Source organism: Lithobates pipiens, unplaced genomic scaffold (assembly GCF_037356315.1).
Source record: "Lithobates pipiens isolate NorthernLeopardFrog02 unplaced genomic scaffold, aLitPip1_a1.2 Scaffold_1, whole genome shotgun sequence".
Classification (NCBI taxonomy): Eukaryota; Metazoa; Chordata; class Amphibia; order Anura; family Ranidae; genus Lithobates; species Lithobates pipiens.
In genome coordinates this window covers 209,991,139-210,005,314 of record NW_027507685.1, presented here as the reverse complement: position 1 = coordinate 210,005,314, position 14,176 = coordinate 209,991,139, and the positions used below count along the sequence as shown (strand labels likewise).

At 45.5% G+C, this 14,176-nt stretch overlaps 1 protein-coding gene across 1 annotated transcript in view; it reads right to left on the bottom strand.

The window, feature by feature from the left end:
- LOC143982529 (cytochrome P450 2G1-like) overlaps nucleotides 1-14,176 on the bottom strand; it is a 108,493-nt gene that overhangs the window by 55,898 nt on the left and 38,419 nt on the right. The window contains exons 3-4 of the mRNA XM_077481359.1: nucleotides 12,846-12,998; nucleotides 5,417-5,577 (exon numbers count right to left, since the gene is read on the bottom strand). Coding sequence (XP_077337485.1) covers nucleotides 5,417-5,577; nucleotides 12,846-12,998 — 314 coding nt within the window. The remainder of the gene's footprint in view (nucleotides 1-5,416; nucleotides 5,578-12,845; nucleotides 12,999-14,176) is intronic.

Genomic DNA, 14,176 nt, shown 5'->3' with positions numbered 1-14,176 from the left:
TGAGTTTGACTCGAACTGGAAGCTCATCCCTAGTGTTGAGTTATTTGTAGACAGCAAATTTACACTGTTATACAAGCTGTACACTCACTACTTTACACTGTAGCAAAGTGTCATTTCTTCAGTGTTGTCACATGAAAAGATATAATAAAATATTTACAAAAATGTGAGGGGTGTACTTTTGTGAGATAATGTACAGTATCTCACAAAAGTGAGTACACCCCCTCACATTTTTATAAATATTATATTATACCTTTTCATGTGACAACACTAAAGAAATTACACTTTTCTGCAATGTAAAGTAGTGAGTGTACAGCTTGTATAACAGTGTAAATTTGCTGTCCCATCAAAATAAATCAACACACAGCCATTAATGTCTAAACGGTTGGCAACATAAATGAGTACACCCCTAAATGAAAATGTTCAAATTGGGGGCAATTAGCCATTTTCCCTCCCTGTGACTCATTAGTGTTACAAAGTCGCAGGTGTGAATGGTGAGCAGGTGTGTTAAATGTGGTGTTATCGCTCTCACTCTCTCATGCTGGTCACTGGAAGTTCAACATGGCACCTCATGGCAAAGAACTCTCTGGGGATCTGAAAAAAGAGTTGTTGCTCTACAAAAATATGGCCTAAGCTATAAGAAGATTGCCAAGACCCTGAAATTGAGCTGCAGCATGATGGTCAAGACCATGCAGCAGTTTAACAAGACAGGTTCCACTCAGAACAGGCAGCGCCATGGTCGACCGAAGAAGTTGAGTGCACGTGCTCAGCGTCATACCCAGAAGTTGTCTTTGGGAAATTGACGTATGAGTGCTGCAGCATTGCTGCAGAGGTTGAAGGGGTGGGGGGTTAGCCTGTCAGTGCTCAGACCATACACCGCACACTGCATCAGGTCTGCGTGGCTGTCGTCCCAGAAGGAAGCCTCTTCTAAAGATGATGCGCAAGAAACCCTGCAAACAGTTTGCTCAAGACAAGCAGACTAAGTAAGGATATGGACTACTGGAACCATGTCCTGTGATCTGATGAGACCAAGATAAACTTATTTGGTTCAGATGGTGTCAAGAATGTGTGTGGCGGTAACTAGGTGAGGAGTACAAAGACAAGTGTGTCTTGCCTACAGTCAAGCATGGTGGTGTGAGTGTCATGGTCTAGGGCTGCATGAGTGCTGCCGGCACTGGGAAGCTATACTTCATTGAGGGAACCATGCATGTCTACATGTACTGTGACATACTGAAGCAGAGCACGATCCCCTCCCTTCAGGGACTGGGCCACAGGGCAGTATTACAACATGATAATGACCCCAAACACACCTCCAAGATGACCACTGCCTTTATAAAGAACTGAGGGTAAACGTGATGGACTGGCCAAGCATGTCTCCAGACCTAAGCCCTATTGAGCATCTGTGGGGCATCCTCAAATGGAAGGTGGAGGAGTGCAAGGTCTCTAACATCCATGAGTTCCGTGATGTCATCATGGAGGAGTGGAAGAGGACTCCAGTGGCAACCTGTGAATCTCTGGTGAACTCCATGCCCAAGAGGGTTAAGGCAGTGCTGGAAAATAATGGTGGCCACACAAAATATTGACCCTTTGAGCTCAATTTGGACATTTTCGCTTAGGGGTGTACTCACTTTTGTTGCCAATGGTTTAGACATTAATGGCTGTGTGTTGAGTTATTTTGAGGGGGTGGTAAATTTACACTGTTATACATGCTGTACACTTACTGATTTACATTTTAGCAAAGTGTAATTTCTTTAGTGTTGTCACATGAAAAGATATAATGAAATATTTACAAAAATATGAGGGGTGTACTCACTTTTGTGTGATACTGTATGTAATGGGTAAAGCACATATTATTATTATTATTATTATTATTATTATTATTATTATTATACAGGATTTATAAAGCACCAACAGTTTGTACAGCACTTTAAAACATGAGAGCAGATAGTACATATTATGTGAGGCCTTATAAATAAAATGAAAAGGTCCATCAAATACAAAAGTCCATAAGTCACTAAAGCTGTAGTGACTTGCTTTATGTTCTTCTTGTGCTTTGATGCTTTCACCGCTTATGCCCCTACCAGGGTATGCATTAACTCGCTTTCGTAGAACCTCTGATCTGACACTCTGACGGGTCAATCAGGCTTATGTCATTGCTATTCCATCGCCAATCATCCACATGTCAAATGGAAGATTAAGATGAGATGAAAAACCAGGGGGACAACATAGCGTAATGCTGTATATTTATTGTTTAAAATCAGGTAATAGCATGCACTTACAAGTAAGGTACCCTGCCTGGCACCAAGGATTCTTGGCTGATTCACCAAAAGAAACATGGTTACCACTGCTCCGTATCCCCTAGAGCCAGCATGCGTTCCAACGAGCAGATATGGCATCACTGGATGTCCTGGCCTCTACGCATTTCATATAAACATCATGTAGAGCAGGGATATGCAATTAGTGGACCTCCAGCTGCTGTAAAACTACAAGTCCCATCAAGCCTCTGCCTCTGGGTGTCATGCTTGTGGCTGTCAGAGTCTTGCTATGCCTCATGGGAGTTCTGCAACAGCTGGAGGTCCGCTAATTGCATATACCTGATGTAGAGGATGCCTCCTGATGATGTCTATATGATGAAACACGTAGGGGCAGGGACTACCGGTAATGTCATATCCACCAGTAAAATCATGATAGCAAGGAGTACTTTGTGATGAAGAGTACAGAAACTACAGCCCTAGTCACTTATGGGATTTTACTTTTTCATTTTATTTATAAGAACTCACATGATATGTGTTTTTTGGATTTTCATTAGACCCCAAGCGCTATAGCGCTAAAAATAGTATCTGCAAAGCACCTGTAAAGCACTTCTCCTCTCATTCCAATGTGAAAGCCTGAGTGCTTTCACACTGGAGCGGTGCTCTGGCAGGACGCCAAAAAAAATCCTGCAAACAGCATCTTTGAGGTGCTTTAGAAGCGGTGTATACACCGCTCCTAAAGCGCCTCTGCACATTGATTGCCGACGAAGCGTGTGCTTTTAACCCTCTTCGGCAGCTAGTGGCCGAAAAGCGTCAAAATTATGGAAAAGCACTGTTAAAATTTACCGCCAACACTCCTAACGTCCCATTGTGAAAGGGATCTTAAAGCAGAGTTCCAGCCATTTCTGTGTTTATTAAAAGTCAGCAGCTACAAAAAGTGTAACTGATGACTTTTAATAAACACACACTTACCTGTCCCACAGTTCAGTGATGCGGCCGCCCGAAGGCTCGTTACTCTCCCCTGCTTCTCCCCGACGCCGACATCACTAGTGTGGGCAACCGGCTGTGACAGCTTGCGACTTCACAGCCAGGGGTTCACGGTGTATGCGGGAATCACGCTTCTCGCCGTGACGTGTCCCAAAAGATTGCAGGGAAGGAGGAGGAGAGGAGAATGTCCGCTCTGGCCACCTAGGCATCCCGAGCGGTAGTGGGAGCTGGGTACCTGTCAAAACTAGGTACCTGCACCCCCCCCCAAAAAATAAGATGGGGGGTCAGGAGTCCTTAAAGCAGAACTTCCACTTTTGGGTGGAACTACACTTTAAGTATTACAAAAAATATAATATTTAAAAGGTAAAGCAGCCTTTAGTTCCTTGCACTATAGTGGTTGCTGTGACTGCTAAAGCTTGATTTTCTTTTTTTTTCTTCTCTTTTTTGGCTGCTGAAGGACATTTTGGGTTTCAGGACAGGGATTGACACCAAATTCAACTATATTTTAATGGGCTGCTTTACACCTGTGATATTCATCTGATGTAGCACTAATGTAATGGATGTTATTAAGAGTATCATGAAATGTCTATTCAAATATATATATATATATATATATATATATATATATATATATATATATATATATATATATATATATATATATATATATATATATATATATATGTATATATATATATATATATGTATATATATATATATATATATATATATATATATATATATATATATATATATATATATCAGTAATTGTTTTATATATCTGACATATATCAGTTTTTATGCTTATAAGTCTTAAAACATATTCAGTAGATATCAAAGCTTATCCCTCCCTTGCTGCTGTGGAACTGAAGAGTTAACAGAAGGATCACAACTCTTCTAAGAATACACTCAAAGCTTCTTTTAATTTAGTCCATTATAATAAGTAATTATCAGACTATAGCCACTGTAATCCAGCCCAAATCGCATATTACTTACTGTTTAAAGAAACTTTAAAAAACTTGTTTCCAGGGGTTAGGCAGCGCCAAGTATTGTTTTCTGAGTCTACAGTGGAGTGTATTTCCGCCCTTACATTGAGCACTTCCTGTACTGTTAACCAAGCCTCCTTCTCAATCCAACGTTTCTATGGCAACCCTGCTTCCCTGTTCATAGCTCACTTGTTTATTTCATAGTATTTACTTGTGCCGATGTCTAATGTTTCCCTTTGTCAGACTGATAAGCTTCAGCTGATAAGACTGCAGTAATGGCCAAGTTTAGACTGTATGTGAGGTCACATGGTGTGTAGGAAGAAGCTCTGAGTGATTAGCAGAGTTCAGTGGTGTGCCGTAGGAAGTCTTGATAACAGATAGATAAGACATAGAGAGTGTGCCTTAAATCAGGGGAGATCTGGGCATGCTCAGTGACTTCATTCTACAGAACAACAAGGATTACAACAATACTAAGCAAGTAAGGAGATATCTACAATCAGTGTTCATTAGGGTTTTTTAAGCTGATTTACATGGGACAAAGTTGTGGGGGAAAGGTTTACAACCACTTTAACACCAACATTTCAGAAGAAGCAAGAACACTGCAAGAACAATGCTACTTCCTCATATGAGCGAACCAGCTAAAGCCAATACTTTGTCACTATATGTATTTATATATTTGTGGTTGTTTTGTGATTTGCATATTCCAGTCCTATCTGACGTGTCTTAATCTTAACTAAATGGTATTTAAGTCTTGAAAAGATAAAATATTAAAGAGAAAGTAATTTGACTCTGTATTACGTGTCAGCGTGAGTTTCTTGAAGCATGCACGCTTTATATTCAATAATTTGAGCAGGGGCAGATATAAAAATACCAGACCTTGGTTCTGTTTCTAATCCAATACACTAATGCATTGGGGGCGATATGTTATGGATAGCAGGTGAATGATCCAGAGGCAGGAATCGGAGCACTACATTGTTTGAATTATACTCCTAGGGTGGAGGTTTCCCTTTCTTTCTTTGATAAAACCCAGAAAAACGTATTCTGTGGGAAGAGCAAAAAATCTGGTGTTCCCTTCATGTGTCCTGTGCCAGAACCAGAAAGCAATCTTATAATGGACAGTGCATCTCAGAGAAAGTATTACCAATTATTACTGGTTATAAGTAGAATCTCAGTACGCTTATCATTGGCACTTACCTGCCCCCAGCGTGAACTGATGATGTGGAAAGTTTCACACATCGTGTTTACAATATCAAGAAGCTCAGTGTCCTCATAATCATGGCGATGCCCAAACATGATGGAAAAGATTACATTGCCAGAAACTTTGTTGAAGAACTTTTGAGGATTAATAAATGATCCTAGAATATAGAAGATAAAGAAATATGAACAAGCAAATACTGGTAAATTACAACACGGCTCTATATACATCATGTTGTGTTGGAAAGGATTTAAGGGGAAAATGTACAACTTAAAGTAAACCCATGGTCACTTTAAGGGCCTGTGTCAATGGGCTTTTATTTTCTAACAGATTTTTAATTCAGATACAAGTCTATGGGAATGCAAAATCCATTGTAGCTCCGATTCACACTGAGCTGCGGGAATGAAGCTGTGCCAGTTCAGCTGAATGCACGCAATTTCACTCCCGCATGTCAGTCCCGATTTCAGCAGTGATTTCACAGACATCCGTGTGGTTTTCTGCACAGATGTCAATGGAAATCGCACACCGTAATCACAAAAAGTAGAACAGTAACTACTTTTTGAAATCGGTGTGGGCACCGCAAATGTGGCGTCGCACCGATTAGGACGGTGCCATTGCTGGCAATTTGATAGCCAATTTGACATGTCAAATTGCATGTCACATAGCACCAATGTGAACCAGGGCTTAAGCTGGTAAAATGCAGATCAGAAAGAGGTCAACTGCAGGTCGAATGCACCTGTCAATGAATTCTGAATGATCACAGAAGCATGGTAATCTGAAGCTATCGACACAGGTCTAAAGCTCATTGGCACAGAACTCATCTGGAGTTTTAATCTGGAGGTATTTGTTTGCCTGTATCTATATTCTACATGTCCATGAAGAGCAGGATTCAGCAAGTGTCAATGATTCTTTCCTTTCTACATTTATATCATGAATCAGCTAAGAGGATTATATTATTCGCATATTGGCATCCATTGGCTGGTCACTGTGAAGCCTATACTATTACAACCACTTCTCAATTTCATATACTGACTGGATTTATACTATGATGGTCCTATGCAGGGGCGGACTGACCGGCCTGTCATTTTGACCATGGTCAGAGGGCCCGTCACACAACAGGACTTCTTCTCCTGGAGATGTTGACACAACGCTCTCTCCGGCCGCAATGCCAGGGACGCGCTGCACAGCGACTTATATAGGGACAAGGGGCTGGGCCATCGGTTGATGTCACATGGGTTGATGTCACACGGTGACCCCGCCCCCTTACGATGTCACAGTACTGGAGGATGCTGGGACTGTCGCCATGTGACATGAACCCATGTGACATGAACCCATGTGACATCAACCCATGACCCCGCCCCTTGTCCCTATATAAGTCGCCGTGCACCGCGTCCCTGGCATTGCGGCCGGAGAGAACGTCGTGTCAACATCTCCAGGAGAAGAAGAAGAACAGAAGGCGGCGGTGGCGGCGACAGAAGACCAGGCCACCGCCTGTAAAAGAGCTATAAGAAGGCGCGGTGGACCGGCAGAAGAACCAAAGAGGGGGACAAAACCCCTGAAGTCGGAAGAAGGGGCCGGCGGCGAGGAAGAAATCCGGGCTCCCCCGCTAGCAAAAGAGCTACAAGAAGATAGCGGAGGAGTCCGGCGAGAAGACCCCCGAAGACGGAAGACCCCCCCGGAGCTGTGCAATAAACTATTTTATCTTGTGTGTTGTGTTTTTTTTGTACTTTATTTTACAGGTGAATGGGTAGGGGTACATTGTACCCCATACTCATTCACATAGGGTGGGGGGCCGGTATCCGGGGGCCCCCTTATTAAAGGGGGCTCCCGGATTCCGATAAGCCCCCCGACCGCAGACCCCGACAACCAACGGCCAGGGTTGTCAGGAAGAGGCCCTTGTCCTCATCAACATGGGGACAAGGTGCTTTGGGGTGGGGGGGCCGCGCGGCCCCCCCTTCCCCAAGGCACCCCCCATGTTGAGGGCACACGGCCTGGTACGGCTCAGTGGGGGGGGGGGGGGGCGCTCGCTCGTCCCCCCTTTCCTGGCCGGCCGGGTAGCGTGCTTGGACAAGGGTCTGTTGTGAACCTTTGGGGGGACCCCCACGGCAATTTTTTTCGGCGTTGAGGTTCCCCTTTAAGTCCATACCAGGTGGCGGGGTCAGTGACGTATCCTTCGCGGGCCCCGCCTACCTGGAGACGCGCTCGAAATGAGCGGACTTTACTCCGCGTGTGTGGGCAACTCCGTTCATTTCAAAAGTAGGGCGGATAGTATGGTGGACTAAGTACGCCGTATTAGTCCGCTGAAAAAGTGCCATGTGTGGGCAAGTAGCCCGTTCGGAAAGTCCGACGGACAGTCTGGCGGGAAGTCCGCCAGACTAAGTCCGTTGGATAGTCGGCTACGTGTGTACGCGGCATTACTTATATATTTCTGTCACATCAACTTTTCATACTTGCAGTGTACCAGTGCAAAAAAAACACAAATCTTATTTCATTTATATTTATGGTATCAATGAAGTTGTCAGCATGCCTGATTGAAGAAGTCACGAATGTCGATCGCAAGGCAAGTGCATATGCTGTATGTCATTGTCCACTTGCCACAAGTTGTGTATTGTATTTGTCCACTTGCCACGTCACCTACCACAAGTTGTGTATTGTCCACTTGCCACAACACCTGCCACAAGTGCCATGTGACCTGCCAAGAGTGCCACGTGGCCGGCCACGAGTGCCACGTGACCTGACACAAGTGCCATGTGACCTGACACAAGTGCCATGTGACTGGCCACGAGTGCCACATGACCAAGTTGTGGATTGTCCATTTGCCACGTCACCTGCCACCAAGTGACCCAGATATGGGCAATATGCCAAGTACTTTTCTGCAGCAGAGAATTACATTTTGCGACCCGAATTTGGGGGCACATATCTCAGGGTCACTTATAGCTAGAAACACCAAATTTGGGGTTTCTAGCACCAAGTGACCCTGAGATATGTGGCCCCAAAATCGGGTCACAAAATGTCAAGCACTTTTCTGCAGCAGAGAATTACATTTTGCGACCTGAATTTGGGGCCACATATCTCGGGGTCACTTACAGCTAGAAACACCAAATTTAGTATGAAAACACAATAGAACTAATACTACAACATCTCCAAATTTGGGGTTTCTAGCAAAATATTTTCGAATGCGGTTGAAATAATTTCAAATCATGTTGAAATCATTTCGAATCCGGTAGAAATATTTTCGAATTTGGTTGAAATATTTTCGAATGCGACCGATTTTTCGAATTCATTAGATTCATTAGAAAACAAAACGAAATCCGAAAACGAATTTAATGAATTTAACGAATATAACTAAACAAAATTAATTAATTAACGAATTAAAACGAAACTAAACTAAACAAATTTTTTCCTTTTGCACATGTCTACACCCCAGATATCCCCCAGTACTGTGACCCCTCTACATCCCAGATACCCCCAGCACTCAGATCCCTCTACACCCCAGATATCACCCCAGTACTGTGACCCCTCTACATCCCAGATATCCCCCAGAACTCTGACCCCTCTATACCCCAGATATCACCCCAGCACTCTGACCCCTCTACACTCTAGATATCCCCTCAGCACTCTGACTCCTCTACACCCCAGATATCCCCTTCAGAACTCTTACCACTCATCTTGTATCCCCCAAGCGCTCTGACCCTTCTACACCCCAGATATCCCCCAAGCACTCTGACCCCTCTACACCCTAGATATTCCCCTGGCACTGTTACTATAAGATACCCCTTGTATTGTGACCCCACTACATCCCTGATACCCCTACACTGTGGCCTCTCTACATCTCTGATACTTCTAGCACTATAGCCACCGAAGCTACCCAAGCATTGCTACCCCCTATACACCCCAGATTCCCTATCAGCATAGTTTTTCCCCATACACCCTTGATATCCCCCAGCACCATTATTCCATCCATGTAATACCCCCTTTTCCAGTGGAGATACAGTGCATGTAAACTTTTGGCTATGTGCCCACCTCCAGCACTGGAATCAACTATACTAATTAAAAAGACAGAATGAGGGACGGAGGAGGGAGCATCCTTCCGGGCATTCCAAGCGCTTTGGTGCAAACAGTGCTGGACAGATGGGCTCACCATGACACCATCCAAAATGCTACTTCCCAGGCGGGCTCTCAGTGCTGCTGACTCAGCAGCTCCCACTTCAGCTCCTACCCAACGGCCTTTGAGTCCCGAGCATTCAAGCTGAATGGGGCGGGGTTAGGGCATCAGTGGCACTCTGGCCCTGCCGCTCCCTGCTGCCTGTGAAATAATAGGTATCCTTCTGCACAGCATGGCACACCGCTGCCAGCTTGCCTCTTCTGTGTATCCATCATGCTCAGTGCCATCACGGGGCCCCCAATTTTGGGGGCAGCATGGGCATAAGGACCAGCTTCTTTGGGGAAAGTGCAGGTGCCCCCCATGCAGCTGGGGCCCCTGGGCAGCGCCGTGGTGTGCCCACTCATTAAGACAGCCCTGCAGCCCAGCCACCCATAGCAGGCGCCAGCCCAGCCACCGGCAGCAGGGACCAGGTGCCAGCCCAGCCACCCATAGCAGGTGCCAGGTGCTAGCCCTGCCGCCAGCCCAGCCACCCACAGAAGGTGCCAGCCCAGCAATAGACAGCAGGGACCAGATGCCAGCCCTGCCGCCAGCCAAGCCACCCACAGCAGGTTCAAGCCCAGCCTCCCACAGGAAGGACCATGCGCCAGCTCAGCCGCTAGCTCAGCCATCCACAGCAGGTGCCAGCCCAGCCAACCACAGCAAGGACCAGGTGCCAGCCCAGCCACCCACAGCAGTTGCCAGCCCAGCCACCCATAGCAGGGACCAGGTGCCAACCCAGCCACCAGCCTAGCCACCCACAGTAGGGACCAGGGGCCAGCTCAGCCACTAGCTCAGCCATCCACAGCAGGTGCCAGCCCAGCCAACCACAGCAAGGACCAGGTGCCAGCCCAGCCACCCACAGCAGTTGCCAGCCCAGCCACCCATAGCAGGTGGCAGGTGCTAGCCCTGCCGCCAGCCCAGCCACCCACAGAAGGTGCCAGCCCAGCAATAGACAGCAGGGACCAGATGCCAGCCCTGCCGCCAGCCAAGCCACCCACAGCAGGTTCCAGTCCAGCCTCCCACAGGAAGGACCATGCGCCAGCTCAGCCGCTAGCTCAGCCATCCACAGCAGGTGCCAGCCCAGCCAACCACAGCAAGGACCAGGTGCCAGCCAGCCACCCACAGCAGTTGCCAGCCCAGCCACCCATAGCAGGAACCAGGTGCCAACCCAGCCACCAGCCCAGCCATCCACAGCAGGGACCAGGGGCCAGCCCAGCTGCCCACAGCAGAGACCAGGTGCCAGCTCAGCTACCCACAGCGGGACCAGGTGCCAGCCCAGCCACCCACAGCAGGAACCAGGTGCCAGCCCAGTTACCCACAGCAGGAACCAGGTGCCAGCCCAACCACCCACAGCAGGTGCCAGCCCAGTCAGACATTCTCCTTCAGAATTTTCTGGTAGAGCACAGAATTTATGGTTCCCTCAATAATGGCAAGGCAAAGCAGCCCCAGACCATTACACTACCACCTCCATGTTTGACTGTTGGAATGATGTTCTTTTTATGAAATGATGTGTTAGTTTTACTCCAGATGTAACGGGACGCACACGTTCCAAAAATTTCAACTTTTGTTTCATCACAGAATATTTGGCCAAAAGCCTTCTTGGGATAATTACGATTTTTTTTTGGCAAATGTGAGACGAGCCTACATGTTCTTTTTGGTCAGCAGTGGCTTTCATCTTGGAACTCTCCCCTGGATGACATCCTAAAGGATATACAGCTGTCACATGACCCAGATCTTTCCCATCCTGTCTGCTTGTACACATAAGCAGGACAGTTGAACATAAAAAGCCTCCATTAATCTACTTGCAATATCCTGCCCCCATTGTGTTTAGCTGGTTAGTGGCCATGGAGGAGGAGGGAGGGAGTAGGCTGTCATTTACCACTGTGTATACACTCACATGTGTTATTCTATAGTCACACGGGCTGCTCAGATGTGATAGGGAGGAAATGCTCAGCATAGAAACTCACTGAAAACTGAGCATGTGCAGATTTGCCACCACAGCTGAAAAATCACTAGCGGAATTGGGGACATGGACAGGAGGTGGAAATAGAGAGGAGTGGGATCAACCAGATTTTTTGCAGAATACAGAAAACTAATCTCATAGTGAGTGAGTATGAACCGCACGTAATACAACATTTAGTAATAGTTTTTTATGATGTGGATTTAGTGACACGTTAACCATTTGCCAACCAGCCGCTATCATTATACTGGTCAACACGATCCTGCGAACCGTTGTAGCTATATGTCGGTCCCTTTAAACAGGACAGCAAGCACCCGCATGCATCCGCTGCACAGCAGGGGTGCCGATGCTCGGGACCGGTGGTTGCGATGACCTCCGACCACGAGCCATCGCGGCACAAGAGGCAGAACGGGGATGAGTGTGTGTAAAAACACACATCCCAGTTCTGTGAGGAGAGAAGAGAGAGACCGTGAGTTCCTGCAAGCTGGGAACCATGATTTTTCATCTCCTATAGTCAGTCCCACCCCCACAGTTAGAAAACACACATAGGGAACACAGTTAACCCTTTGATCGCCCCATAGTTTTAACCTCTTCCCTGCCAGTGACATTTATACAGTAATCAGTGCATTTTTATAGCACTGATCGCTGTATAATTGTCAATTGACCCAAAAATGTGTCAAAAGTGTCCAATGTATCCGCCATGATGTCGCAGAGTCAATAAAAAATGCAGCTCTCTGCCGTTAATAGTAAAAAAAAAAAAAAAATGCCATAAATCTATCCCCTATTTTGTAGACGCTATAACTTTTGCACAAACTAATCAATATACGCGTTTTGCAATATTTATTACCAAAAATATGTAGAAGAATACATATTGGCCTAAACTAAAGAAAAAATTAGCTTTTTTAAAAAGAAATTGGGGCTATTTATTACAGTAAAATGTACAAAATGTTGTGTTTTTTTTCAAAATTGTCGTTTTTTGGGGGGGGTTTATAGTGCAAAAAATAAAAACTGCAGAGATGATCAAATACCACAAAAAGAAAGCTCTATTTGTGGGAAGAAAAGGACGTAAATTTTGTTTGGGTACAGCGTCGCACGCCCACGCAAATGTCAGTTAAATGGACGAAGTGCCGTATCACAAAAAATGGCCTGGTCATTGAGAAGCCAATTCTTCTGGGGGTGAAGTGTTTAAGGTAAAAAACTGCCTTTAGAATCACTTTAAGCCTTCTTTGTTTTATCCCGTGCTACAGCTATAAAAATTTGACAAGGGTTCCTGCCCCTTACCACTCTATTCATAACTTTATTTTTAGATGTGTTTTTTCCTTACCTTTGGTGTGTTTTAATTCGGTCACCAAACACTGAGACTCCTCTATAATAACGCTTTCTATACTCTTCTTCCCCATGCCAAAATCTCGCATTGCTGACAGAGAAAATCGACGAAGCTCTCTCCACATGTCCATGTCACTAGTAAAGACGAATCCTGACCAATAAAATAAGGACAAAAAGTCATGCATATATAAAATATAATAACAGGTCTATAGTGAAGTTTTATAGATCCATAGGGTATACAAATGCAGATAAGTTAAGAAGATGGGTTTTAGAGCATGATAATCAATGATATTCTACTTAAAGTGGTTGTAAACCCAAAGAAAAAAAAACAAAAAAACATGTAAGAACAAGGGCATGATGAGCTAGTATGCATCGAATACTAGCTCATTATGAAATTCTTACCTTAGATCGACGATGTGGTTTGCAGGCTCCGAAACGAGCCGTTTCTTCAGTGCACATGCACCAATGATGTCGGCACAAGCATATATGGTAAATATCTTCTAAACTGTGCAGATTTAGGAGATATTTTCAGTACCTACAGGTAAATCCAGGCCTGTACTGGCCATCGGACTACTGGGAGTTTCCTGGTGGGCCAATGGCTCAGTGGGCCAGTTGACAGACAGTGTGTCAAGATCTGTATCGTGGATATCAAAATTACGCTCCTCCACCCGGCCAGCACACAAGCACTGCCCATCATCATGACGCTGCCATGACTTCACTCCTCCTAAGGTTACAGGCAGCCTCGACCCGACGGCATGACGTCACTCACGGCCGGAGGCGGCCCGGGTTCATGGGAGGAGCATAGCGAGCTGCTGCAACCAAGGAGGAACCAGCAAATTCCTTGCATGTCCAAACAGCAGCACAGACAGGGACAAAGTCAGTAATCAGTGTGTATTCAAGTAACAAGTAAGCAAGCACTGAATAAGCTAAGCTGATGCCATACGGGATGCAGGCTGCATGATTAATAATAAACTGAGTCTGTTACTGTCTGTCTGTGATTATTGTAATATGCAGCATTGCGGGGGAGGGGGCAGGGGTAAATGTACTGCCGCTGACTGGTCATGGTAACTGATGAATAATTTAATGCCACTGGTCACGGTAACTTTTTTTTTTTGCGCAATTGCGTATAGTTTATATACAAAATTAAAGTGGGCCGGTCTGGATGAAGTCCAGGGCCAAATGTTTGTCCTAGTCCAGCCCTGGGTAAGCCTTATTATAGGCTTACCCGTAGGTACAAGTGGTGTAACAGGGTTTACAACCACTTTAAAGAAAGGGAAACATTTAGCAGGACATGTCTTGAAAGAGCATAATTTAATCCCTGACGGCCTT